At 48.0% G+C, this 27,754-nt stretch overlaps 1 protein-coding gene across 2 annotated transcripts in view; it reads right to left on the reverse strand.

Moving 5' to 3' along the window:
• Positions 1-27,754, reverse strand: part of LOC134928241 (epidermal retinol dehydrogenase 2-like) — a 150,735-nt gene that overhangs the window by 51,351 nt on the left and 71,630 nt on the right. For both annotated transcript variants that reach the window (XM_063923751.1, XM_063923752.1), the window contains exon 3: positions 10,979-11,110. In XM_063923751.1, the coding sequence (XP_063779821.1) occupies positions 10,979-11,110 (132 nt within the window). The remainder of the gene's footprint in view (positions 1-10,978; positions 11,111-27,754) is intronic.

Here is a 27,754-nt window from a genome sequence, read left to right on the forward strand (position 1 = left end):
ACGAGAAATAGATTTACCGGTAAGTGTAAAATCTTATTTTCTCTAACGTCCTAGAGGATGCTGGGACTCCGTAAGGACCATGGGGATTATACCAAAGCTCCCAAACGGGCGGGAGAGTGCAGATGACTCTGCAGCACCGATTGAGCAAACAGGAGGTCCTCCTCAGCTAGGGTATCAAACTTATAGAACCTTGCAAAGGTGTTTGATCCCGATCAAGTAGCTGCTCGGCACAACTGTAATGCCGAGACCCCTCAGGCAGCCGCCCAAGAAGAGCCCACCTTCCTAATGGAATGGGCCTTAACCGATTTTGGCAATGGCAATCCTGCCGAAGAATGTGCTTGCTGAATCGTGTTACAGATCCAGCGAGCAATAGTCTGCTTTGAAGCAGGTGCGCCAACCTTATTGGCTCCATACTGGATAAACAGCGCCTCTGTCTTCCTGACCCTAGCTGTTCTGGCCACATAAATCTTCAAAGCCCTGACCACATCAAGTGACTCGGAATCCTCCAAATCTCGCGTAGCCACAGGCTAATTCCGAAACATGCCTTGCAGAAGCTAAGGCCAACAACATGTGAGATATTTCAACTCCACTGTTTTGAGTGGTTCAAACCAAGGTGACTTGAGGAAACTTAATACCACGTTAAGATCCCAAGGCGCCACCGGAGGTATAAAAGGAGGCTGAATATGCAGCACTCCCTTCACAAATGTCTGTACTTCAGGAAGAGAAGCCAATTCTTTTTGAAAGAAAATGGACAAGGCCAAAATTTTAACCTTTATGGATCCTAATTTTAGGCCCAAATTCACTCCTGTTTGAAGGAAGTGAAGTAAACGGCCCAAATGGAACTCCTCCGTAGGAGCAGTCCTGGCCTCACACCAAGAAACATTTTCGCCATATGCGGTGATAAAGTTTCGATGTCACGTCCTTCCTAGCCTTAATCAGGGTAGGAATGACCTCCTCCGGAATACCTTTTTCCGCTAGGATCCGGCGTCCACCCGCCATGCCGTCAAACGCAGCCGCGGTAAGTCTGGGAACAGACAGGGCCCCTGTTGCAGTAGGTCCTGCCTTAGAGGAAGAAGCCACGGATCTTCTGTGAGCAACTCTTGCAGATCCGGATACCAAGTCCTTCGTGGCCAATCTGGAACAATGAGGATTGTTCTCACTCTTCTTTGCCTTATTATTCTCAACACCTTGGGTATGAGAGGCAAAGGAGGGAACACATAGACCGATCTGAACACCCATGGTGTCACCAGAGCGTCTACAGCTACCGCCTGAGGGTCTCTTGACCTGGCGCAATATCGCTTTAGCTTTTTGTTGAGACGGGACGCCATCATGTCTATCTGAGGCAGTCCCCACCGACCCGCGATCTGTGCGAAGACTTCGTGATGAAGTCCCCACTCTCCCGGATGCAGGTCGTGTCTGCTGAGGAAGTCCGCTTCCCAGTTGTCCACCCCCGGGATGAACACTGCCGACAGTGCGCTTACATGATTCTCCACCCAGCGAAGAATCCTGGTTGCTTCTGCCATGGCCACTCTGCTCCTTGTGCCGCCTTGGCGGTTTACATGAGCCACTGCTGTGACATTGTCCGATTGAATCAGAACCAGTTTGTCCCGAAGTAATGCCTCCGCTTGACGTAGGCCGTTGTATATGGCCCTCAACTCCAGGACGTTGATGTGGAGACAAGTCTCTAGAGTTGACCAGAGACCTTGGAAATTTCTTCCCAGTGTGACTGCTCCCCAACCTCGGAGGCTTGCGTCCGTCGTCACCAGGATCCAGTCCTGAATGCCGAACCTGCGGCCTTCCAGGAGGTGAGCACTGTGCAGCCACCACAGGAGAGATGTCCTGGCTCTGGGAGACAGGGTGATCCTTTGATGTATTTGTAAATGAGACCCGGACCATTTGTCCAGTAGGTCCCATTGAAAAGTCCTCGCATGGAACCTGCCGAAGGGGATGGCCTCGTACGATGCCACCATCTTCCCCAGGACACGTGTGCAGTGAAGCACTGAAACCTTTTTTGGCTTTAATAGGTTCCCGACCAGAGCTATGAGCTCCTGAGCCTTTTCCATCGGAAGAAAAACCTTTTTCTGTTCTGTGTCCAGAATCAGGCCCAAAAACGTCAGTCGCGTTGTAGGAACCAGCTGGGACTTCGGAATATTGAGAATCCAGCCGTGCTGTTGCAACGTCCTCACAGACAGTGACACGCTGTCCAGTAACTTCTCTCGAGATCTTGCCTTTATGAGGAGATCGTCCAAGTATGGGATAATTGTGACACCCTGCTTGCGCAGGAGCACCATCATTTCCGCCATTACCTTGGTGAAAATTCTCGGGGCTGTGGAAAGCCCAAACGGCAATGTCTGAAATTGGTAATGACAGTCCTGTACCGCAAATCTCAGGAACGCCTGGTGAGGAAGAAAAATCGGAACATGAAGGTAAGCATCCTTTATGTCCAGAGAAACCATCCAATCCCCCCCCTCCAGGCTGGCGATGACCGCTCTGAGCGCTTCCATCTTGAACTTGAACTTTTTCAAGTACAGGTTCAGGGATTTCAGATTCAAAATGGGTCTGACCGAACCGTCCGGTTTCGGAACCACAAACAGGGTTGAGTAATACCCCTTTCCTTGCTGGAGAAGAGGAACCTTGACTATCACCTGTTGCAGATACAATTTTTGAATTGCAGTTAACACTAACTCCCTTTCTGACGGAGAAGCTGGCAGAGCCGATTTGGAAAACCGGCGAGGAGGCATCTCTTCGAATTCCAGCCTGTATCCCTGAGAAACGATCTCTATTGCCCAGGGATCCACCTGTGAGTGAACCCAGACGTGGCTGAAAAATCGAAGACGTGCCCCCACTTGAGCTGACCCCCCCAGGGAAGCCCCAGCGTCATGCGGTGGATTTTGCAGACGTAGGGGAGGACTTCTGCTCCTGGGAGATAGCTGTGTGCAGCTTTTTTCCCTTGCCTTTACCTCTGGCAAGAAAGGACGATCCCCGTACCTTTTTGCTTTTATTTGAACGAAAGGACTGCATTTGGTAATGAGGTGCCTTCTTAGTATGTTGTGGGGGAACATAAGGTAAAAAATTCGATTTACCAGCCGTAGCAGTAGAGACAAGGTCCGAGAGGCCTTCTCCAAACAACTCCTCCCCCTTGTAAGGCAACGACTCCATATGCCGCTTTGAGTCGGCATCCCCCGTCCACTGTCGGGTCCACAAGAGTCGCCTAGCAGAAATAGACATAGCATTTATTCTGGAGCTTAGTAAACAAATGTCTCTTTGAGCATCCCTCATATATAACGCAGCATCCTTGATATGCTCTAGGGTCATTAGAATGGTATCCTTATCTAGGGTCTCAATCTCCGTAGACAAGGTATCTGTCCATGCTGCGACAGCACTACAAACCCAGGCCGATGCCATAGCCTGCCTAACAATAGTACCAGAATGTGTGTAAATGTACTTCATGGTAACTTCCTGCTTACGATCCGCAGGATCCTTGAGGGTAGCAGTATCCTGGGAAGGCAGTGCCACCTTCTTGGATAAGCGTGTCAACGCCTTGTCTACTTTAGGCGAAGATTCCCATCGTATCCTGTCCTTTTGTGCGAAGGGATACGCCAGAAGAATCCTTTTGGGAACTTGTAGTCTCCTGTCTGGAGATTCCCAAGCCTTTTCGCACAATTCGCTTAGCTCAAATGAGGACGGAAAGGTGATCTCAGGCTTTTTCTCTTTATACATGTGTACCCTCGTGTCAGGGACAGGGGGTTCCTCAGGAATATGCAAAACCTCTTTAATAGTAATGATCATGTAACGAATACCTTTAGCCACTTTTGGCTGTAATTTTGCATCCTCATAGTCGACACTGGAATCTGAATCCGTGTCGGTATCTGTGTCAGTGATCTGGGATAATGTGTGTTTCTGAGACTCAGAAGGTCCCGATGCCACTGGGACAGGCATGGTCTGACTACCTGACTGATCCCTAGCCTCAGTCTTGTCTAATCTCTTATGCAATAAATTTACATTAGCACTCAAGACATTCCACATATCCATCCAGTCCGGTGTCGGCGTTGCCGACGGCGACCTGACATTCATGCACTCCCCCTCCTCCTTAGGCGAGCCTTCATCGTCAAACATGTCGACACACGCGTACCGACACACTCCACACACACAGGGAAACTCTTTTCTGAAGACAGGTTCCCCTTTATACCATTTGGAGAGACAGAGAGAGAGTATGCCAGCACACACCCCAGCGCTATATGACCCCGGAGAAAAACACAGAATGTTTACCCAGTAGCGCTGCTGTAATGTATAATCGCCAATTATGTGCCCCCCCTCTACTTTAAAACCCTCTTTCACCGTGTGTCAAGCAGGGGAGAGTCCGGGGAGCTTCCTCTCAGCGGTGCTGTGGAGAGAAAATGGCGCTGGTGAGTGCTGAGGGAGAAGCCCCGCCCCCTCGGCGGCGGGCTTCTGTCCCGCTCAAACTTTGTAAAACATGGCGGGGGCTCTTTTATATACATGTACAGTTCCCACCTGTACATGTATATAGGTCATTTTGCCATAGGAGAGGTATTCATTGCTGCCCAGGGCGCCCCCCCTGCGCCCTTACAGTGACCGGAGTGTGTGAGGTGTATGGGAGCAATGGCGCACAGCTGCAGTGCTGTGCGTTACCTCAGTGAAGCACCCGAAAGGCTTCTGCCGCCTCAGAGTCTTCTTTCTTCTTTTCTTCCGGCTCTGTGATGAACGCCCAGGACGAACCTGTGTTCCACTCCCTCTGGAGCTAATGGTGTCCAGTAGCCGAGAAGCAGAGCCTATCATTTAAGTAGGTCTGCTCCTCTCTCCTCAGTCCCTCGATGCAGGGAGTCTGTTGCCAGCAGTGCTCCCTGAAAATAAATAAAAACCTAACAAATATGCTTTCTTAGCAGGAAACTCAGGAGAGCTCCCTGCAGAGCACCCATCTCTTCTGGGCACAGTCTAAAAACTGAGGTCTGGAGGAGGGGCATAGAGGGAGGAGCCAGTGCACACCCAGAGTCTAAAGTCTTTCTTAAAGTGCCCATGTCTCCTGCGGAGTCCATCTATTCCCCATGGTCCTTACGGAGTCCCAGCATCCTCTAGGACGTTAGAGAAAAATAGGATTTTGGTACCCACCGGTAAATCCTTTGCTCGTAGTCCGTAGAGAATGCTGGGGTCCACATTAGTACCATGGGGTATAGACGGGTCCACCAGAAGCCATTGGCACTTTAAGAGTTTGAGAGTGTGGGCTGGCTCCTCCCTCTATGCCCCTCCTACCAGACTCAGTCTAGAAACTGTGTCCGAGGAGACAACATACTTCGAGAGAAGGATTATACACAGATAGTGGCGAGATTCATACCAGCTCACACATACAAGGCACGTCAAGCCAACTAGCTTGAACTACTCAGCAACAGCTGAAACATTACTTACCAAGTAACAATGCAGTCCTCAACTAAACTAAGTTGTACTGAACCAAATAACATTTGCAGGAAAACGAAGCGCTGGGCGGGCGCCCAGCATCCTCTACGGACTACGAGAAAAGGATTTACCGGTAGGTAATTAAAATCCTATTTTCTCTTACGTCCTAGAGTAGGGGTGGGCAAAATACGGCCCACGGGCCGGATGCGGCCCGCAAACCGATCCTGCCCGGCCCACTGCCTCCCACTAGCAAGCAATGACAAGCGGCCCGACCGGCTGAGCTGCTTGTCATTGCTCTGCAGTACCTCCAAGCTGCCGGTGCCAGTCTCCCCTGCTGCTGCTGCACGGCGCCTGTGTTGTAGTAGCCTCCTCCTCCCGCCTGCAGAGTCCCCAGTAACAACGGCTGTGTACAGCCGAAAAGGGGCGGAGCTACATGGGACCTCAGGGGGCGGAGCTACACGGGACTAGAGCCAGACTGCTACAGATCAATCTTTCCTGCACTGCCAGCCAGATCAGTGAGTTAATGGAAAAAGTGAGTGAAAGAAAGAAAGTGTATGTGTGTGTGTGTGTGTGTGTGTGTATATGTGAGAGTGTGTGTGTTAGTGTGTGTATATTTGTGTGTGCGGGCAGTGGCGTCAGACTGTCTTTGGGTTGGGGGGTAGAGATCTTTAGCTCTCGCTGTACCAACCCCTCCAGTGTTCTGTCACTGTGTCACCCCCACCGTGTTCTGTCACCATGTCACCCCCCAATGTTCTGTCACCGAGTCACCCCCCAGTGTTCTGTCACCGTGTCAACCCCCCATGTTCTGTCACCGAGTCACCCCCCAGTGTTCTGTCACGTGTCACCCCCCCATGTTCTGTCACCGAGTCACCCCCCAGTGTTCTGTCACCGTGTCACACCCCCGTATTCTGTCACCGTGTCACCCCCCCATGTTCTGTCACCGTGTCACCCCCCCATGTTCTGTCACCGAGTCACCCCCCAGTGTTCTGTCACCGTGTCACCCCCCCATGTTCTGTCACCGAGTCACCCCCCAGTGTTCTGTCACCGTGTCACACCCCCGTATTCTGTCACCGTGTCACCCCCCCATGTTCTGTTACCGTATCACACCCCAGTGTTCTGTCACCGTGTCACCCCATGTTCTGTCACCATGTCACCCCCCCATGTTCTGTCACCGTGTCACACCCCAGTGTTCTGTCACCGTGTCACCCCCCCATGTTCTGTTACCGTGTCACCCCCCCATGTTCTGTTACCGTGTCACCCCCCCATGTTCTGTCACTGTGTCACACCCCCATGTTCTGTCACTCTCACCCCCCGTGTTCTGTCACTGTGTCACCCCATGTTCTGTCATCGTGTCACCCCCCTGTGTTCTGTCACTGTGACACACCTTTCCCCAGGGGCCATAAGACACTGGATAATTTGCTTGCTGCGCAATGATTATCCCAAATAAAATGTTAATGTGTAAAAGGGGGCTCTACCTGCTGTAATGTGTAAAAGGGAGCTCTACCTTCCGTACTGTGTAAAAAGGGGGCTCTACCGTCAATACTGTGTATAAGGGAGCTCTATCTGCCATAATGTGTGTAAAAGGGGCTCTACCTGGTATAATGTGTGTAAGTGGCGCTACTGTGTGGCGCAATTTGAATAATGGAGACTATTGAGCAGCCTAATATGAATCTATTCTTTTTTGGCCATGCCCCTTCCACATGAAGCCACGTCCCTATATTTTTGGCACGTGGGGGGGGGGGGGGGGGGGGGGAGCTGCTATTTTATGTGTGGCCCTCAGATACTGACAAAAAAGCATCAAGTGGCCCCTCAGCTGAAATAATTGCCCACCCCTGTCCTAGAGGATGCTGGGGTCCATATTAGTACCATGGGAATGTACCAAAGCTCCCAGAATGGGAGGGAGAGCGCGGAGGCTCCTGCAGAACTGACTGACCAAACTGAAGGTCCACAGAGGCCAAAGTCTCGAACTTGTAGAACTTAGCGAACGTGTTCGACACTGACCAAGTAGCTGCTCGGCAAAGCTGTAAAGCAGAGACACCTTACGAGTAGAGTGGGCCTTAACAGACGTAAGACACGGCAATCCTGCCGTAGAATACGCATGCTGGATAGTGAACCTGATCTAGCGAGAGATTGTCTGCTTAGAAGCAGGACACCCAAGTTTTTTAGGATCATACAGGACAAACAGAGAGTCCGATTTTCTGTGACGAGCAGTCCTCTTCACATAGATTTTCAGAGCCTTACAACATCCAAGGACTTTGATGAAATTGAGGAGTCAGTAGCCACTGGCACCACAATAGGTTGGTTGATATGAAATGCCGATACAACCTTCGGAAGGCACTGCTGACGCGTCTGTAGCCCAGCTCTATCTTCATGAAAGATCAACTAGGGGCTCTTACAAGATAAAGCAACCAACTCCGACACATGTCTAGCAGAAGCTAAGGCCAACAAAGTGACAGCCTTCCACGTGAGAAACTTGACCTCAACCTCCGGTAGAGGCTCAAACCAATCCGATTGGAGGAACTGTAACACCCCGTTAAGATCCTAGGGCGCCATAGGCGGCACAAAGGGAGGCTGGATGTGCAGAACCCCTTTCAGAAAAAAGTCTGAACCTCAGGGAGGGAAGCCAATTGTTCCTGGAAGAAAATGAATAGGGCAGAAATCTGGACCTTTACGGATCCCAACCTCAGGCCCATAGCCACACCTGCTTGCAGGAAGAGGAGAAACAGTCCCAGTTGAGACACCACCGTAGGAAACTTCTTGGATTCACACCAAGATACATATTTTTTCCAAATACGATGGTAATGGTTAGACGTTACTCCTTTCCTAGCCTGTATCAGGGTAGGAATAACCTAGCTCGGAATGCCCTTCCGAGCTAATATCTGGCTTTCAACCTCCATGCCGTCAAACGTAGCCGCGGTAAGTCTTGATAAGCGAACGGCCCCTGCTGCAGCAGGACCTCCCGAAGAGGGAGAGGCCTTGGCTCTTCTAGCAGTAAATCCAGAAGATCCGCGTACCAAGCCCTTCTTGGCCAGTCCGGAGCAATGAGGATTGCCTGAACTTTTGTTCTCCTTATGAGTTTTAGAACTCTTGGAATGAGTGGAAGTGGAGGACACGTACACCGACTGGAACACCCACGGAGTCATTAGGGTGTCCACCGCCATGGCTTGCGGGTCCCTCGACCTGGAACAATACCGCCGAAGCTTCTTGTTGAGACCAGAGGCCATCATGTCTATTTGAGGTACTCCCCAAAGGTCTGTTACCTCCGTGAACACCTCCGGATGGAGTCCTCACTCCCCTGGATGGAGATCATGTCTGCTGAGGAAGTCCGCTTCCCAGTTGTCTACTCCCAGAATGAATATTGCTGACAACGCCAAAGCGTTTTTTTCTGCCCAGAGGACGATTCTTGTTACCTCTGACATTGCAGCTCTGCGCTTCGTTCCGCATTGTCGGTTTATGTAAGCTGCTGTCGTTACATTGTCCGACTGCACTTGAATGGCCCGATCATGCAGAAGAGTGGGCTGCTTGGAGAAGACCGTTGTAGACGACTCTTAGTTCCAGAATGTTTCATGGTAGGCCGGCTTCCAGACTTGACCACCTTCCTTGGAAGGTCTCCCCTTGAGTGACTGCGCCCCAACTCCGGAGACTTGCATCCGTGGTTAGGTGGATCCAGTCCTGAATCCCGAACCTCCAGAAGGTGAGGTAATTGTAGCCACCAGAGGAGTGAAATCCTGGCCTTTGACGACAGACGTAATTTCTGGTGCATGTGTAGATGAGATCCAGACCATTTGTCCAGGAGATCCAGTTGGAAGGGCGAAGCATGAAACCTCCCTTACTGCAGAGCCTCGTAAGAGGCCACCATCTTCCCCAGGAGGCGAATGCACTGATGAACCGACACCCGGGCTGGTTTTAGGCCATCCCGGACCATTGTTTGTATCACCAACGATTTCTCCTCCGGAAGAAACACCCTCTGCACTTTCGTGTCGAGGATCATTCCCAGAAAGGACAACCTCCAGGTCGGCTCCAAATGTGATTTTGGAAGATTCAGGATCCAACTGTGTTATGGAGCTCCCCTAGCTGTGACTGGCTCCTCCGGGCACATTTTCTAAACTTAGTCAAGGAGGAGGGGCATAGAGGGAGGAGCCAGCCCACACTCTCAAACTCTTAAAGTGCCAGTGGCTCCTAGTGGACCCGTCTATACCCCCATGGTACTAATGTGGACCCCAGCATCCTCTAGGACAGGGGTGGGCAATTAATTTCTATAGGGGGCCACATGAAAAATCTGAACTGTGTTGGAGGGCCAAACCAATGATAACTTGAACTTAATTATGCTCAATATATAATAAAACCACAAACCTACTTCTTAATGTCATTTTTTTTATCTGCTATTGGCTTGTAATGTGCATTGTATGACGGGTTGCTGTTCCATTGCTGCAAGACTCACCCTGGATGCCGGTCTGACGGGATCTCTAAAGCACCCCGAAGTTTAAGCAGGAAGTGACAGGGCAAAACCGTCTCCCACGGGATACACGTCATCAGGCGCTGGTTGCTAGTGACCCAGGGGGCGGGGACCGCCGGCAGTGACTGCCTGTGCACTTCGGCACTGTAGCTTGTGACTCGCGGGCAGTCACTGGGCCTCAATTGTTAAGCTGCATCGCAGGGTCTTTGTGACCTAGCGATACAGCAGAGTGTGTGGTGCAGGGATCCTGTGGGCGGAGAGCCGCGGGTGCCGTGTGTGTGAGATTAAGGGGGGGGGGGGAGCCGTGTGACTGGAATAAATACGCGGGCTGGACAGGGATTGCCAAAGGGCCGTATGTGGCCCGCGGCCCGTACTTTGCCTAGGTCTGCTCTAGGACGTAAGAGAAATTAATAATAACTAATACATTTCAATATTATAAAGCAAGTGTGTGGTCAAGTGATGGCAGAGTAAGGAGTGAGGGCATCTGTGTTGAAAAGATTGGCACCCCATACCCTACTCGCCTCCTCTCCAATAACCATGTCTCACTCCTGACTACACTCATGTAGCTAACCACCCATGGGAAGCCCCAACACAGATAAGCCCCACCTTACCTTTAAATATTTAGCCTCTCTCTGAAAATCCATCCATTCACTACAGCCTACCCTACCCTACTCACACTTCTATACCCACGCTACTGTCCCAATAGCCATGTTGAACCATCTACTCCGGTCTCAGCAATGCTCTTTCTCCTCTCAATTGTAACAGAACAGGGCCCTCCCTAAACTTTTATTTCACATAAAAGACATCACTTGGGCTAATGGTATGGCTTTTACTTTGAATTAGAGGTTACAATGCACTAAAAAAAAAAAAAAAAAAAAAGGACAAAAGTCTCTTTTAAAGAATACTAAAGGTGCCAAATAGAAGCTCTCCAATCCAATTATTAGGAAGATAAAGGTATTAAAAAAGGGGAAAGAAAAGATATAGGGTATGACTTGAAATAGGAAATAAATAAAATGATGTTAATGATATCTGATATAGGAAAAAGTAATACAACAGGAAGTTTAATGTATGCATTTCTTCAAAATGTCAGTATCAGGACCAAAACTAGATTACCCAGAAATGTGCCATAGTGTTCACTTGCATGGTCTTTTCCACAAGGGCATCAGGTGAGTCTATGAATTTTTTTCCAGTAACAATACCAGCATTGTTAATTAGGATGGTAATATCGCCAACTTCTTTTTTAACCTGGGGAAGAGAGGATATTAAACCATTTAACTTTTTTTTTTTTGCATTTACAAAACATACTTTAAAATTCCTAAAATCAATATACACTTTTTACATATTTATGTTTAAGGTTAGCCTAATGTATATGTATAGCAAAGGTGCAATAATAGGATTTTAATTACCTACTGGTAAATCCTTTTCTTATAGTCCGTAGAGGATGCTGGGGTCCACATTAGTACCATGGGGTATAGACGGGTCCACCAGGAGCCATTGGCACTTTAAGAGTTTGAGAGTGTTGGCCGGCTCCTCCCTCTATGCCCTTCCTACCAGACTCAGTTTAGAAACTGTGCCCGAGGAGACGACATACTTCGAGAGAAGGAAATAAACATATAGTGGCGATATTCATACCAACTCACACAACAAGGCTAATCTGGCCAACATTTCGGATAAACTCAGCAACAGCTGAAACAGTAAAAAAAATGCAGAACTTACCTATAAACCAGGCAGTACTGAACTAAATAACCACTACAGGAAAATGAAGCACTGGGCGGGCGCCCAGCATCCTCTACGGACTACGAGAAAAGGATTTACCGGTAGGTAATTAAAATCCTATTTTCTCTGACGTCCTAGAGTATGCTGGGGTCCATATTAGTACCATGGGGATGTACCAAAGCTCCCAGAACGGGAGGGAGAGCGCGGAGGCTCCTGCAAAACTGCTTGACCAAACTTGAGGTCATCAGAGGCCAAAGTATCGAACTTGTAAAACTTAGCAAACGTGTTCGACCCAGACCAAGTAGCTGCTTGGCAAAGCTGTATAGCCGAGACACCCCGGGCAGCCGCCCACGAAGAACCCACCTTACGAGTAGAGTGGGCCTTAACAGATTTTGGACACGCCAATTCTGCCGAAGAATATGCATGCTGGATAGTGAACCTGATCCAGCGTGAAATCGTCTGCTCTGAAGCAGGACACCCAATTTTCTTGGGATCATAGAGGACAAACAGAGAGTCAGATTTTCTATGACGAGCCGTTCTCTTCACATAAATCTTCAAAGCCCTCACTACATACAAGGCCTTTGAAGCAATTGAGGAGTCAGTAGCAACTGGCACCACAATAGGTTGGTTGATATGAAAAGCTGACACAACCTTAGGAAGGAACTGTGGACGAGTCCTGAGTTTCGCCCTATCTTCATGGAAGACCAAATAGGGACTTTTACAGAACAAAGCCCCCAATTCCGACACATGTCGAGCAGAAGCTAAGGCCAACAAAGTGACCGCCTTCCACGTGAGAAATTTGATTTCAGCCTCCTGTAGAGGCTCAAATCAATCTGATTACAGGAACTGTAACGCCACATCAAGATCCCAGGGTGCCATTGGCGCCACAAAGGGAGGCTGGATGTGCAGAACACCTTTCAAAAAGGTCTAAACCTCATGGATGACAGCCAATTGTTTCTGGAAGAAAATGGATAAAGCTGAGATCTGAACCTTAATGGAGCCCAATCTCAGGCCCATATCCACCCCTGCTTGCAGGAAAAGGAGAAAACCTCCAAGTTGAAACTCCACCGCACAAAATTTCTTGGATTCACACCAAGACACATATTTTTTCCAAATTCGATGGTAATGTTTAGACGTTACCCCCTTCCTAGCCTGTATCAGGGTAGGAATAACCTAGCTCGGGATACCCTTCCGAGCTAAGATCTGGCGCTCAACCGCCATGCTGTCAAACGTAGCCGTGGTAAGTCTTGATAAGCGAACGGCCCCTGCAGTAGAAGATCCTCCCAAAGAGGAAGAGGCCTTGGATCTTCCAGCAGTAGATCCACGTACCAAGCCCTCCTTGGCCAGTCTGGAGCAATGAGATTTGCCAGAACAATACCGAATGGAGTGTGTGTACTCTGGCGCACTTTCCGTATCAGCCCAATCTCACTCCTCTTATGATCTGCCCAAAAACCAGATCACATAAACCAATGATTCAAAATAATACAGTGAGGGAAGATCAAAGGCGCTACTTAACCACTATCAGACCACTTCAAACAATATTTAAGGAAGAAATGGGTATGAATATACGTCACATGAATTTTCTGCAGTCCTGAGTCAGCTGTTTTTTCCCCTCCTTTTTTAAGCAGATTCACCGACTCCCAAGTGTTCCATGTGTGGAAAGACAAGAAATAAACACAAAATGTGTAGTATTGTTTATACTGCAAATTAATATAAGTCTCGTGAAAACACCAGGGGAAATGAGAGCCCTATGGTGTGGAAAATTCTTGATAGTAGATAGGGATAGTTCCTCACCACCACTTCACAGCATGAAGAAACGTACCAAAACTCACTTGAAAATATATATCACCATACACATAAAAGGTATCTTTCACTTTCATATACTTGACAAAAGAATGAGTAATTATTCTCGTTCAATTGAACGTACCGCACTCACTTCTTGACGGGTAAATTTCTACATATGGCGGTTTCTTTAGAATGGACACACAGATTCTTCTCTCCAAACAAAGTCATTTAATTTTCACAAAATTCATAAAATACAAAAATTAAAAAAACAGACGGAAAATCTCCATGTTCAATTTCCAAAAAATAGTACAATAGAAAACGTGAGTCAGATGGAATGTGACAAACACTGGTGAAATCCGGATAAACATCTGTGTTCACAAAAAGCTATGTACATTTGGAATAATTGTGGATGGAGGGAAGGCTGTTGAAAAAGGTAGTAATCATTGTCTGGTAGCACCAGGTAGGTGCTACCAGACAGTGATTACTACCTTTTTCAACAACCTTCCCTCCATCCACAATTATTCCACGTTTTCTATTGTACTATTTTTTGGAAATTGAACATGGAGATTTTCCGTCTGTTTTTTAATTTTTGTATTTTATGAATTTTGTGAAAATTAAATGACTTTGTTTGGAGAGAAGAATCTGTGTGTCCATTCTAAAGAAACCGCTATATGTGGAAATTTACCCGTCAAGAAGTGAGTGCGGTACGTTCAATGGAACGAGAATAATTACTCATTCTTTTGTCAAGTATATGAAAGTGAAAGATACCTTTATGTGTATGGTGCTATATATTTTCATGTGAGTTTTGGTACGTCTCTTCATGCTGTGAAGTGGTGGTGAGGAACTATCCCTATCTACTATCAAGAATTTTCCACACCATAGGGCTCTCATTTCCCCTGGTGTTTTCACGAGACTTATATTAATTTGCAATGTAAACAATACTACACATTTTGTGTTTATTTCTTGTCTTTCCACACATGGAACACTTGGGAGTCGGTGAATCTGCTTAAAAAAAGGAGGAAAAAAAACCCAGCTGACTCAGGACTGCAGAAAATTCATGCAACGTATATTCATACCCATTTCTTCCTTAAATATTGTTTGAAGTGGTCTGATAGTGGTCAAGTAGCGCCTTTGATCTTCCCTCACTGTATTATTTTGAAGGATTGCCAGAACCTTTGTTCTTTTTATCAGTTATAGAACTTTTCGAATCAGAGGAAGTTGAGGGAACACATACACTGACGTGAACACCCACGGTGTTACTAGTGCGTCCACCGCCACTGCCTGTGAGTCTCTTGACCTGGAACAATACCTCCGCAGCTTCTTGTTGAGGCGGGAGGCCATCATGTCTATGTGAGGAACCCCCCACCAACCTCCTCGAACAGCTCCGGGTGGAGTTCCCACTCTCCTGGATGGAGATCATGTCTGCTGAGGAAGTCTGCTTCCCAGTTGTCTACGCCCGGAATGAAGATCGCTGACATCGCTACAGCGTGCCTTTCTGCCCAGAGGAGGATTCTTGTCACGTCTGCCATTGCAGCCCTGCTCTTCGTTCCGCCTTGTCGGTTTATGTAGGCCACTGTGGTCACATTGTCCGATTGCACCTGAACAGCCCGATCATGCAGGAGGTGTGCTGCTTGAAGAAGGCAGTTGTACACAGCTCTTAGCTCCAGGATGTTTATCGGAAGAAGGGATTCTTCACTTGACCACCTTCCTTGGAAGGTTTCCCTTTGAGTGACTACTCCCCAACCTCTTAGACTTGCATCCGTGGTCAGAAGGATCCAGTCCTGAACTCCGAACCTTCGTCCTTCCAGAAGGTGTGGTAGTTGCAGCCACCAGAGGAGCGAAATCCTGGCTTTCAGTGACAGACGTATCCTCTGGTGCATATGTAGGCGAGATCCCAACCACTGGTCCAAGAGATCCAGTTGAAAGGATCGAGCATGAAACCTTCCGCACTGCAGAGCCTTGAAGGAGGCAACCATCTTCCCCAGAAGGCGAATGCACAGATGAACCGATACCCGGGCAAGTTTCAAGACATCCCGGACCATAGTCTGAATCACCAACGCTTTCTCCACCGGTAGAAACACCCTCTGCACCTCCGTGTCGAGGATCATCCCCAGGAAAGACAGCCTCCTTGTCGGCTCCAGATGAGACTTTGGAAGGTTCAGGATTCAACCTTGAGCTGATGTGTCGTGAGCACAATGGATCTTAACAACTTCTTCCTGGACGATGCTTTGATCAGCAGATAGTCCAGATATGGAATTATGTTCACCCCCTGCTTGCGGAGGAGAACCATCATCTCTGCCATCACCTTGGTGAAGACCCTCAGTGCCGTGGAGAAGCGAGCGGCAGTGCATAAAACTGATAGTGATCGTCTAACAGGCAAACCTGAGATAAGCCTGTTGCGGCGACCAAATGGGAATGTGGAGGTACGCATCCTTGATGTCCAGGGACACCAGGAACTCCCCCTCCGTTAGTCCTGAGATAACTGCTCTCAGAGACTCCATTTTGAATTTGAAGTCCCCGAGATAAGGGTTCAAAGATTTCAATTTCAGAATTGGCCTGACTGAACCATCGGGCTTCGGTACCACAAAAAGGTTCGAATAGTAACCTTTGTTCAACTGATGAGGTGGAACTGGAACAATGACCTCGGACACTATAAATTTTTGGATAGCGTCCAGTAGTACAGCTCTGTCTGCCGGCAAGCCTGATTTGAAGAATCGGTGAGGTGGGACAGTTTGAAACTCCAGCCTGTACCCCCGGGACACAATATCGCTGTCACGATCCGGGTATCTGGACGCCATTTCTTACCCATCAGATGCCTCCTAAGGCTGGCTCAGCGCTCCAGGACCGGATCCCATTTGTTATCCTGATGTGTACATTCCTGTATCCTCTCCTGTCACTCTGGGACGCTGTCACAGTAAACGCCATATTACACCTGGCATGGCGTCTCCCGCGGCCTCCGCCGCCGTCCCTGAACTTCTGCATGCAGAGTGTCTGAGTGGCGATTACGTCAGCCGCGGCCTCCGCTGTGTCTGCGTGGTTGGATGTGCATCTGTCAGCCTGGCGCCTCCTGTCTCCGGTGGCCGGCGCCGCCATTACTGTTTTCATTACCACATGGATTACAAACCAAACTTCCCTCCAAGTGTCTGCATGGGCGCAGCCATCTTGGATTCTGTCAGCTGATCATTTCCACCAATCTGTTCTCAGTATTGATAATCTGCATAATTGCCTAGCCAATCCCTTTCTTGCTGCAGGTATAAATACACTGTGCCTGAGCAAGGAAGGCGTCAGTGCTTTGGTTGTCAAACCTAGTTCCTGTTTGTCTCTCTCCTGTGATTGTCTTCCAGGTTCCAGCTCCTGTCTCAAGACTTCCACCATAGAGACCCGCACCAGCATTCCACCTGCGGTGTAGCCTGACTCTCCAATCCATTGTGGATTCATCTGTTTCCAGCTACAACATTACCTGCTTCCAGCTCAGCTTCCAGCAGAGTACAGCTTCTCTTAAAGGGCCGGTGTCCTTTCTACACTTTACCACTCTCCACCGGTATTATTATTTCTCCGCTCTCAAGTTCTACATTTCAGTTCATATTTCATCGCTCCCAAGTTCATTTATTATTTAACTGGTTCCAGCCAGTATCCACTCCGTGCTAACAACAGTCTGGTTCCAGCCAGTATCCACAGCAGCCGTTTTATCTTCAGCAACCCAGCTTTTCCTGGAACACCAGCTGGCACAATCCTGGGTTATCTCCATTGCTACAGTCGGGCCTGGTAAGGACTTTCCATCTAGAAGATTATAAGAACTATCTCACACTACCAGTGCCCTGTGGCTCCTGCCATCCTGTAGTACCCAGGAACTGTATTTATTCTTTGCTGACTTTTACGTTTTCTTTTACTGCTGCTGTGTTGCAGAGTTGTCATAATAAACATCATTGACTTTTATCCAAGTTGTCGTGGTCACGCCTTCGGGCAGTTATTATTCATGTTACTTACATGTCCAGGGGTCTGATACAACCTCCCAGGTTCCGGTACATCTCAGCCCCTACAACTGAGGCTGCCACCCGTCAGCTCAGGCCCTCAGTTGTGACAGTAAGCACTGACCTAATGAATCCAGCCGGAGACCAGGATCAAGCGGCAAGGCCGATGCAAGAATTGGCAGCCCGACTAGAACATCAGGAGGCTGCACAGGGCCACATCATCCGCTGTCTCCAGGATCTCTCTACTCGGCTGGATGGGATTCAGACAACTCTCCGTGGATCAGGCGCGTCTGGTGCGTCAACCACAGTGACTCCAGCTATAACCCCACCCACCTTACCCATTTCTGCTCCACGTCTTCATCTTCCAACGCCAGCAAAATTTGACGGATCTCCAAGATTCTGCAGGGGATTTCTCAACCAGTGTGAGATTCAGTTTGAGCTACAACCTGGCAATTTTCCCAGTGACCGTACAAAAATTGCCTACATTATTTCTCTTCTCAGTGGCTCAGCCCTTGATTGGGCATCACCGTTATGGGAGAGGTCCGACACCCTGCTATCTTCCTACACTGCCTTCGTGTCAACATTCAGGTGCATCTTCGACGAGCCAGGCCGGGTAACCTCAGCTTCATCCGAGATTCTCCGTTTACGCCAGGGGTCACGTACTGTAGGACAATATCGGATACAGTTCCAGATCCTGGCATCCGAACTGGCATGGAACGACGAGGCCCTGTATGCTGCATTCTGGCATGGCTTATCTGAGCGTATTAAAGATGAGTTAGCTACCAGAGACTTACCTTCTAAGTTAGATGAGCTAATCTCACTCTGCACGAAAGTTGATTTACGTTTCAGAGAGAGAGCAACTGAGCGTGGAAGATCATCTGCTCCAAAATCTTCTGCTCCTCCTCCTCGTCAACTGTCACCATCTAAAGATGAGCCCATGCAACTTGGCCGTTCCCGTATAACTCCTGCTGAGCGCCGAAGACGTCTCTCCGAGTCTCTCTGTCTCTATTGTGCAGCTCTGTCTCACACCATTAATGCCTGTCCCAAACGTCCGGGAAACTCCAAATCCTAGCTCGCCAAGGAGAGGGCCGGCTAGGAGTAATGATCTCCTCTCCATCTCCTCAAGATTGTAATCTCCCAGTCTCGCTTCAAGTTGCTCAACGTTATCGGAACGTCATTGCCCTCCTTGATTCCGGAGCAGCTGGGAACTTTATTACCGAAGCCTATGTTAAACGGTGGTCCCTACCCACCGAGAGACTTCCTTCGTCCATTTCTTTAACTGCCGTGGATGGCAGCAAAATTTTTGATGCAGTTATTTCTTTAAGGACTCTACCAGTTCGTCTGAGAGTGGGAGTTCTTCATTCCGAACTTATTTCTTTTTTAGTGATTCCAAGAGCCACACATCCTGTGGTCCTGGGCCTTCCATGGCTCCGTCTTCACAATCCTACAATTGATTGGACGACTATGCAAATCCTGGCATGGGGTTCCTCCTGTGCTGAGACATGTTTGTTTAAAGTATTGCCTGTCTGTTCTTCCTCCCCCAGGTCGTCTGATGTTCCACCTCCTCCATATCAAGATTTCACGGATGTGTTCAGTAAAGCTTCTGCTGATATCCTTCCTCCTCATAGAGAATGGGACTGCCCGATTGATCTCGTTCCAGGGAAGGTTCCACCTCGAGGCCGAACTTATCCGTTGTCTCTGCCTGAGACGCATTCTATGGAGGAATATATTAAAGAGAACCTAGCAAAGGGGTTCATTCGACCTTCTTCTTCTCCAGCCGGCGCAGGCTTCTTTTTTGTAAAAAAGAAAGATGGTGGTCTGCGGCCGTGCATCGACTACAGAGGTTTGAACGACATTACCATCAAGAACAGTTATCCTTTACCCCTGATTACTGAGCTCTTTGACAGAGTTAGCGGAGCTACCATCTTTACAAAGCTGGACTTGAGAGGTGCATACAATCTCATCCGGATCCGTGAGGGTGACGAGTGGAAGACCGCCTTTAACACCCGTGACGGACATTATGAGTACCTCGTCATGCCCTTCGGATTGAGCAATGCTCCAGCTGTCTTCCAGCATTTTGTCAATGAGATCTTCAGAGACATTCTATACCGTCATGTCGTGGTCTATCTAGACGATATCCTCATTTTTGCCAACGATTTAGAGGAACATCGTTTTTGGGTTAAAGAGGTTCTGTCCCGTCTCCGTGTCAATCATCTCTATTGCAAATTAGAAAAATGCGTCTTTGAAGTCAAGTCCATTCCGTTTCTAGGGTACATTGTGTCCGGTTCCGGACTAGAGATGGATCCTGAGAAACTACAAGCAATCCAAAATTGGTCGGTACCCTTAACCCTCAAAGGGGTCCAGAGGTTCTTAGGGTTCGCCAACTATTACCGAAAGTTTATACGAGACTTTTCCACCATTGTGGCGCCTATTACTGCTTTCACTAAGAAGGGTGCTAACCCGTCCAAGTGGTCTGAAGAAGCCATGCAAGCATTTCATCTTTTAAAACAAAGGTTCATCTCTGCGCCTGTTCTGAAACAGCCTGACATCGACTCTCCTTTCATCTTAGAGGTGGATGCCTCCTCCGTTGGAGTAGGAGCGGTGTTATCTCAGAGGGCTAAAGATGGCCATTTACACCCTTGCAGTTTCTTCTCCCGGAAGTTCTCCCCAGCTGAGCGCAACTATGCCATTGGCGACCAGGAGTTGCTAGCCATCAAGCTCGCTCTAGAAGAGTGGAGGTATCTGTTGGAGGGAGCTTCTCATTCAATCACCATACTTACAGACCACAAGAACCTTTTATATCTGAAAGGCGCACAATGTCTCAACCCTCGTCAGGCCAGATGGGCACTTTTCTTTTCCAGGTTCGACTTTAAACTCCAGTTCTGTCCGGGCTCTCAGAATCGCAAGGCCGATGCCCTTTCCCGCTCATGGGAGCAAGAAAATGAGTCAGAGTCTTCAGACAAGCATCCTATTATAAATCCGTTGGCATTCTCCACGGTAGGGATGGACTCTACGCCCCCATCAGGGAAAAGTTTTGTGAAACCGATGCGAAGGAAGAAGCTCATGCATTGGGCCCATGCTTCCCGTTTTGCCGGACATACAGGTATCCAAAAAACCCTGGAGTTTATCTCTAGGTCCTATTGGTGACCAACTCTGAAAAAGGACGTCTTGGAGTTTATTGCATCTTGCCCAAAGTGTGCTCAACATAAGGTATCCCGCCAGTCGCCTGCGGGGCAACTGGTTCCACTATCTGTTCCCCGTCGACCTTGGACCCATTTGTCGATGGATTTTATTACAGATTTACCCATGTGCAACAAGTTCAATACCATCTGGGTGGTAGTTGACCGGTTCACCAAGATGGCACACTTCATTCCTCTCACCGGTCTTCCGTCAGCTTCCAAGTTGGCTCAAGTATTCATACAAGAGATCTTCCGACTCCACGGTCTTCCTGAATAAATTATCTCAGATCGAGGAGTTCAATTCACAGCCAAATTCTGGCGAAGTTTATGTCAAGTCCTCCAAGTCAAGCTAAAGTTTTCCACGGCTTACCATCCTCAGACCAATGGTCAAACCGAGAGGGTGAATCAGGACTTGGAGGCCTTCCTCCGCATCTATGTGTCCTCCTCTCAAGATGACTGGGTTCAATTACTTCCCTGGGCCGAGTTCTGTCATAACAACCAGTATCATTCTTCATCTGCTTCAACACCATTCTTCACTAACTTTGGATTCCACCCTAAAGTCCCTGAGTTCCAACCGCTTCCAGCAACTTCTGTTCCCGCAGTGGATATCACCTTGCATCAGTTTGCCAATATCTGGAAGAGCGTACGATCAGCTCTGCTCAAGGCATCGTTCAGGTACAAGAAGTTTGCGGATAAGAAGCGTCGAGCAGTTCCTGCTCTCAAGGTGGGTGATCGGGTATGGTTATCCACGAAGAATTTGAGGTTAAGAGTTCCCAGTATGAAGTTTGCACCTCGCTATATCGGTCCTTTCAAGATTGAACAAGTCATCAATCCTGTTGCTTACAGACTCCAGTTGCCTCCCTTCTTAAAAATACCCAGGACATTCCATGTTTCCCTGTTGAAACCGCTGATCTTGAATCGGTTTCATTCCTCACTTCCTCCAACTCCGAAAGTCCAAACTCAACGAGGCGTTGAGTATGAAGTGGCCAAGATCCTGGACTCACGTCACCGTTACGGTCAACTACAATATCTTATTGACTGGAAGGGTTATGGTCCTGAGGAACGTTCATGGACCAATGCTTCTGATGTCCATGCTCCTGCCTTGGTCCGGAGATTCCATTCCAAGTTTCCTCAAAAGCCAAAGAAGTGTCCTGGGGCCACTCCTAAAGGGGGGGGGGGTGCTGTCACGATCCGGGTATCTGGACGCCATTTCTTACCCATCAGATGCCTCCTAAGGCTGGCTCAGCGCTCCAGGACCGGATCCCATCTGTTATCCTGATGTGTACATTCCTGTATCCTCTCCTGTCACTCTGGGACGCTGTCACAGTAAACGCCATATTACACCTGGCATGGCGTCTCCCGCGGCCTCCGCCGCCGTCCCTGAACTTCTGCATGCAGAGTGTCTGAGTGGCGATTACGTCAGCCGCGGCCTCCGCTGTGTCTGCGTGGTTGGATGTGCATCTGTCAGCCTGGCGCCTCCTGTCTCCGGTGGCCGGCGCCGCCATTACTGTTTTCATTACCACATGGATTACAAACCAAACTTCCCTCCAAGTGTCTGCATGGGCGCAGCCATCTTGGATTCTGTCAGCTGATCATTTCCACCAATCTGTTCTCAGTATTGATAATCTGCATAATTGCCTAGCCAATCCCTTCCTTGCTGCAGGTATAAATACACTGTGCCTGAGCAAGGAAGGCGTCAGTGCTTTGGTTGTCAAACCTAGTTCCTGTTTGTCTCTCTCCTGTGATTGTCTTCCAGGTTCCAGCTCCTGTCTCAAGACTTCCACCATAGAGACCCGCACCAGCATTCCACCTGCGGTGTAGCCTGACTCTCCAATCCATTGTGGATTCATCTGTTTCCAGCTACAACATTACCTGCTTTCAGCTCAGCTTCCAGCAGAGTACAGCTTCTCTTAAAGGGCCGGTGTCCTTTCTACACTTTACCACTCTCCACCGGTATTATTATTTCTCCGCTCTCAAGTTCTACATTTCAGTTCATATTTCATCGCTCCCAAGTTCATTTATTATTTAACTGGTTCCAGCCAGTATCCACTCCGTGCTAACAACAGTCTGGTTCCAGCCAGTATCCACAGCAGCCGTTTTATCTTCAGCAACCCAGCTTTTCCTGGAACACCAGCTGGCACAATCCTGGGTTATCTCCATCGCTACAGTCGGGCCTGGTAAGGACTTTCCATCTAGAAGATTATAAGAACTATCTCACACTACCAGTGCCCTGTGGCTCCTGCCATCCTGTAGTACCCAGGAACTGTATTTATTCTTTGCTGACTTTTACGTTTTCTTTTACTGCTGCTGTGTTGCGGAGTTGTCATAATAAACATCATTGACTTTTATCCAAGTTGTCGTGGTCACGCCTTCGGGCAGTTATTATTCATGTTACTTACATGTCCAAGGGTCTGATACAACCTCCCAGGTTCCGGTACATCTCAGCCCCTACAACTGAGGCTGCCTCCCGTCAGCTCAGGCCCTCAGTTGTGACAATCCTGTATCCAGGTGTCCAGGCCAGACGACACCCAGACGTGGCTGAAATGCCGGAGTCTTGCTCCCACCTGACTTTCCTCCAGGCTGTGCGGTCCACCGTCATGCTGAGGACTTTGAGGTACCAGAAGCAGGATTCTGATCCTGGGAACCTCCGGGAGCAGGCTTTTTGGATTTGGCATGACCACCTCTAAAGAAGGTGTGAGAGGGCTTGTTCTTTCTAGGCCTAGCGGGCCGAAAGGACTGTGATGTGTTGGGAGTAAAAGGCTTCTTCGTAGCCAGTGCAGCTGAGGGTAAAAAAGGAGACTTACCCGCAGTAGCCATGGCGATCCACGCATCCAGCGCCTTGCCAAACAGAGCCTGACCTGTATGGGGTAGGCTCTCCACACTCTTCCTGGATTCCGCGTCTGCAGACCATTGGCGCAAGCAGAGACCCCTGCGAGCAAAGACGGAGATGGATGAGATCCCTGCAGCCATGGAACCCAGATCCTTCATGGATTCTACCAGGAACCCTGCAGAATCCTGTATGTTACGTAAAAATAAATCAACGTCACCTTTATCCATCGTAGTCAAGTCCTCCTGCAGTGATTGACCACTTTGCTATAGCTTTTGAAATCCATGCACAGCCAATAGTAGGCCGCAGTATAGCCCTGAAGCCATGTATATGGATTTGAGCGTAGCATCCACTTTGCGATCTGCCGGGTCTTTCAACGCGGTAGATCCCGGGACTGGCAAGACAACCTGTTTTGACAGCCTAGAGACAGAGGCATCAACTATAGGCGGGGACTCCCATTTTTTTTCTATCATCTTCCGGGAAGGGAAAAGCAACCAGAACCCTTTTAAGGATCTGGAAATTTTTCACCGGTTTTTCCCAGACTTTTTAAAATATAGCATTTAATTCCTTAGATGCCGGGAAGGTGAGAGGGGCTTTCTTACTGTCTGTGAAAAAGGTCTCCTCAACCTGCGCAGGAGGTGTGTCAGAAATATGTAGCACATCCCGCATGGCCTCAATCATCAACTGCACCCCCTTAGCAAGTAATGCCGTCCCCCTCGACACATCGCCATCACCGTCTGCTGTGTCAGAATCGGTATCCATGTCATCCTGCATAATTTGGGCAAGAGCACGTTTGTGAGAATGTACAGCAGGGGGCCCCGAGGGAGCAGTATCAGACCATACTGCCATAGAGGATTGCAATACCTGAGTTGCATGCTCAGTTCTTGCAACCCTTTCAGAAATCTGAGAAATAGCCCCCCTACGAGAAGCTAACCACTCCGGTTCTTTAGCTGGGATCTGCGCTACAATAGTGCAATCCTGATTACATGGGATGGGATCTTCCTGAGAAGATAAATCCTCTGCAGCACATGAGACAGAGTCTCTAGACATGTTTGCTTGTACACCCCACATACACACAGGGTACAGGGCAGACAGCGTTTACCCCTAAGAATGGCAGAGAGACACAGAGATTGGGGCCAACCCCCACTCAGCGCTATATAGGTATAGGGAGACCCTTAACCAGCGCGGACTGTGTCCCTTAATAGGTGACACAGTCTTTACACAGCCTCCCCTCCCTTCTACATCCCCCCGGTACCATACAGATAGTTGGAGGTATACACAAAAAGTAGACACTAAACTGTGTCCTAGGCGCTTAAAAGATGATTAAACCATAAGTTATGTATACAATACGTTCCTTTTAGGGAAAGATGACCTCGGAGTTGGTTCACTCAATAAGGAAGAATCGTAATTTCATCCAGTTATATTATGTCGTAGTTATTCATACATGTAGGATAAAAAATAATAACATGCAATGTGTAATATTCTTTATAATCCAATGTTAACATAAATTGTAGACAAATGGTATATTTTGTAGATAGTAGTGATCTTGTGATGTCTTGCGTACCCCACTCACACTGAAATAGGTGTTGGTGTGCCCATAAAGGTATCTTTTACACAGTGGTATTCACAGCTTCCAGGTAACCAGACATCAAATTATAATACGTTAATCATACACAGGCGTACCCAAAACTCACACGGAGGATGAGGAGGGCACTCCTTAAAAAGGTATTTTTATACTTGATATTCTTCATATAAATGAGGCGTACCCCAACTCACACTGGAACTGAATATTCCGCTCCTATCAAGGTATCTTTACTCTATGGTGGTGCTGCTGACAGACTTCGGTGGTTTGATTCAGTAGCTCACACATCCCACTCACACCAAAAAATAGGTGGTAATGTGTCCGTAAAGGTATCTTTTATACGATGACTCTCACAGCTCATAAACTGAAGTTTATCCAAAATATATTGATTCACACAGGCGTACCCGAACTCACACGGGATATGTATCAGACACTCCTATAAAGGTATCTTTACACCATGCTTCTTAGATATAGGCGTACCCAGACTCACGTTGAAATGGCATAGTTGAATCCTATCAGGGTATCTTTTGGACTAGGATGTTTATTCTATCCGGTCTTTAGAGATTTCACCAGTCAGTGTGTAGTGGTAAAAGGAATCTGATAAAATCTAATGTTCACTGTTGACAATGTGTGGTTTTTTCCAAAAAATTCAGGTATAGGCAAGAGCATTCATAAAACAAAAAGTTTTTTAATCCATTCCAGAAAAAAGAAGTTTGGCAGTAAGTTTAAAAAGTACATAAAAAGTACATGAAAAATCTGAGCAACATAAAAAAATATAATTTTTTTTTTCTCTATCAAGAAAAAATTCTGGCAAAAAATGAATGTGGAATATAGCTACTCACAGTCCAGATAATGTCGACGCGTTTCGGTCAGTGGACCTTTGTCAAGACATATCTGGACTGTGAGGAGACTGAATATTTATAAGGCCACTTGCCTATCTGTGAGTAGCAGGAAATGATGCAATCAATTAGCCAACTTCCTGTTCCTTGGTTACATTAATTACACCAAAAATGTCCAAAATACAATACATATCAGTTATAGACCATGAATTCCACAGTATTGTTAAGGCAACATAAATATTGTTCATGTACTGTATATAGAAAGGTCATTTCCGATACATCGCGAATACCACGCTTAGCCTTCTGGGATTCGTAGTTTTCTTATTCTACTAAGCTGTCCATATATGGTTTTTCCGCCGGAAACGGAAGCGGAAATGACGTCTCGGCCGCTCGGACCAGCGGAATTTGCCAAGCATTCTGGATCTTGTAGTATAAAACCCCGGACTCAATCGAAAATGAATTTCTTAACAGTAAACAAAATATAGTATAAATGGATATAAGAGATCGATCATCATGTTATAAAACAAGATCACAGCTGAAATTACTGTATTGTGTTAATAATAAATCGTTTTGTTAAATCGTGTTGTTAAGACATCACTGTGATTATTTTACCCCCTTCAGTAATGTGAGGAATTCTGTACAAAATAGTACAATAATCAAATTGTTCCCAACAGCAACTGAGATGGTCTCTAATTACCCCTCCCTTTGATTATTGGAAAATGATCCTCACATGTCCGCCAGTCAGACATAAAGCGTTTCATGTCATAGAAGACAGGTTTTCCTTTTTAATCAAAATAGATACTGCTATTGTAGATATGCCCATTTCCCTAATAATATAATTTGGTTCCTATAATATCACGAACAGTAAACATAACCTATGGTGTCCAAGTCTCAATATACTGGTTATCCTAAGATAGTTGGAGGTGCTCTGGAGGGACTGCTCTTCCACTGGCAGCATGTCTGCAGGCAGGAAAATGGCGCTGAACGCTGCTAGGTCCGCTGTGAGAGGCTCCGCCACCTTGTCTTCCCGCTCTTCCAAGATTATACTGGCCTGAGGATTTTGTGCTGACTAAGATCCGCGGCCCCCGACAGGCTTTCTGGTCAGTGTAGGGTTAAGGTGCCGGCTCAGGTCGCCCCACCAAGTAGCGCTGTGCCCCCAAAGCGCAGTTAGTACTGCACTCCTACCCTGTAGCCGTCATCTTCACACCAGCCCCCTGCTTGCTCGGGGGGGTCAGTGACTCACTCGCCACACTTCAGCACTGTAAGGGGGGGCCGGCATGCTGCTGGGGTGAGCGTTCCCCTGCGGCGGGGAGCGATCTATCCTCTCTGGAGCTCAGTGTCTAGTCAGCGGAGACAGTGGCTCAGACCCTGCAGGGCGGACACTGCTCTCCCCCTCAGTCCCTCGATGCAGGGAGGCTGTTGCCAGCATCCACCCTGTAAAATAACAAACTCTAAAATAAACCTTTCTAAAGAAGCTCTGTAGAGCTCCCCTAGCTGTGACCGGCTTCTCCGGGCACATTTTCTAAACTGAGTCTGGTAGGAGGGGCATAGAGGGAGGAGCCAGCCCACACTCTCAAACTCTTAACATGCCAATGGCTCCTGGTGGACCCGTCTATACTCCATGGTACTAATATGGACCCCAGCATTCTCTAGGACGTAAGAGAAAACACATTTGCTTGATTTTTTACAAAATTCTGAATGAACATGACAGAACTGCAGTGATCACACTTTCCTCCTCCGGTTGAAATGTTTTGGATATTCTCTCTCAGTTCCGCTGGTGAAAATAACGGAGTGTGAACGCAGTCGCTGCTAGGAACTAGTGGACTACTCAGTTCCCCAGCTGGGTGATGCATGCACTGTGTAACAATATGTGGAGAATATGCATTATGAGCAAATATAAACAATTACTCTCTCCTTTCAGGTTGCCCAGACGTCTGAATACCTAACGTCTACATATAGACAAACTGACAGGCTGATGAACATACGCTTC

The sequence above is a fragment of the Pseudophryne corroboree genome, chromosome 5, assembly GCF_028390025.1.
Source record: "Pseudophryne corroboree isolate aPseCor3 chromosome 5, aPseCor3.hap2, whole genome shotgun sequence".
Taxonomy (NCBI): Eukaryota; Metazoa; Chordata; class Amphibia; order Anura; family Myobatrachidae; genus Pseudophryne; species Pseudophryne corroboree.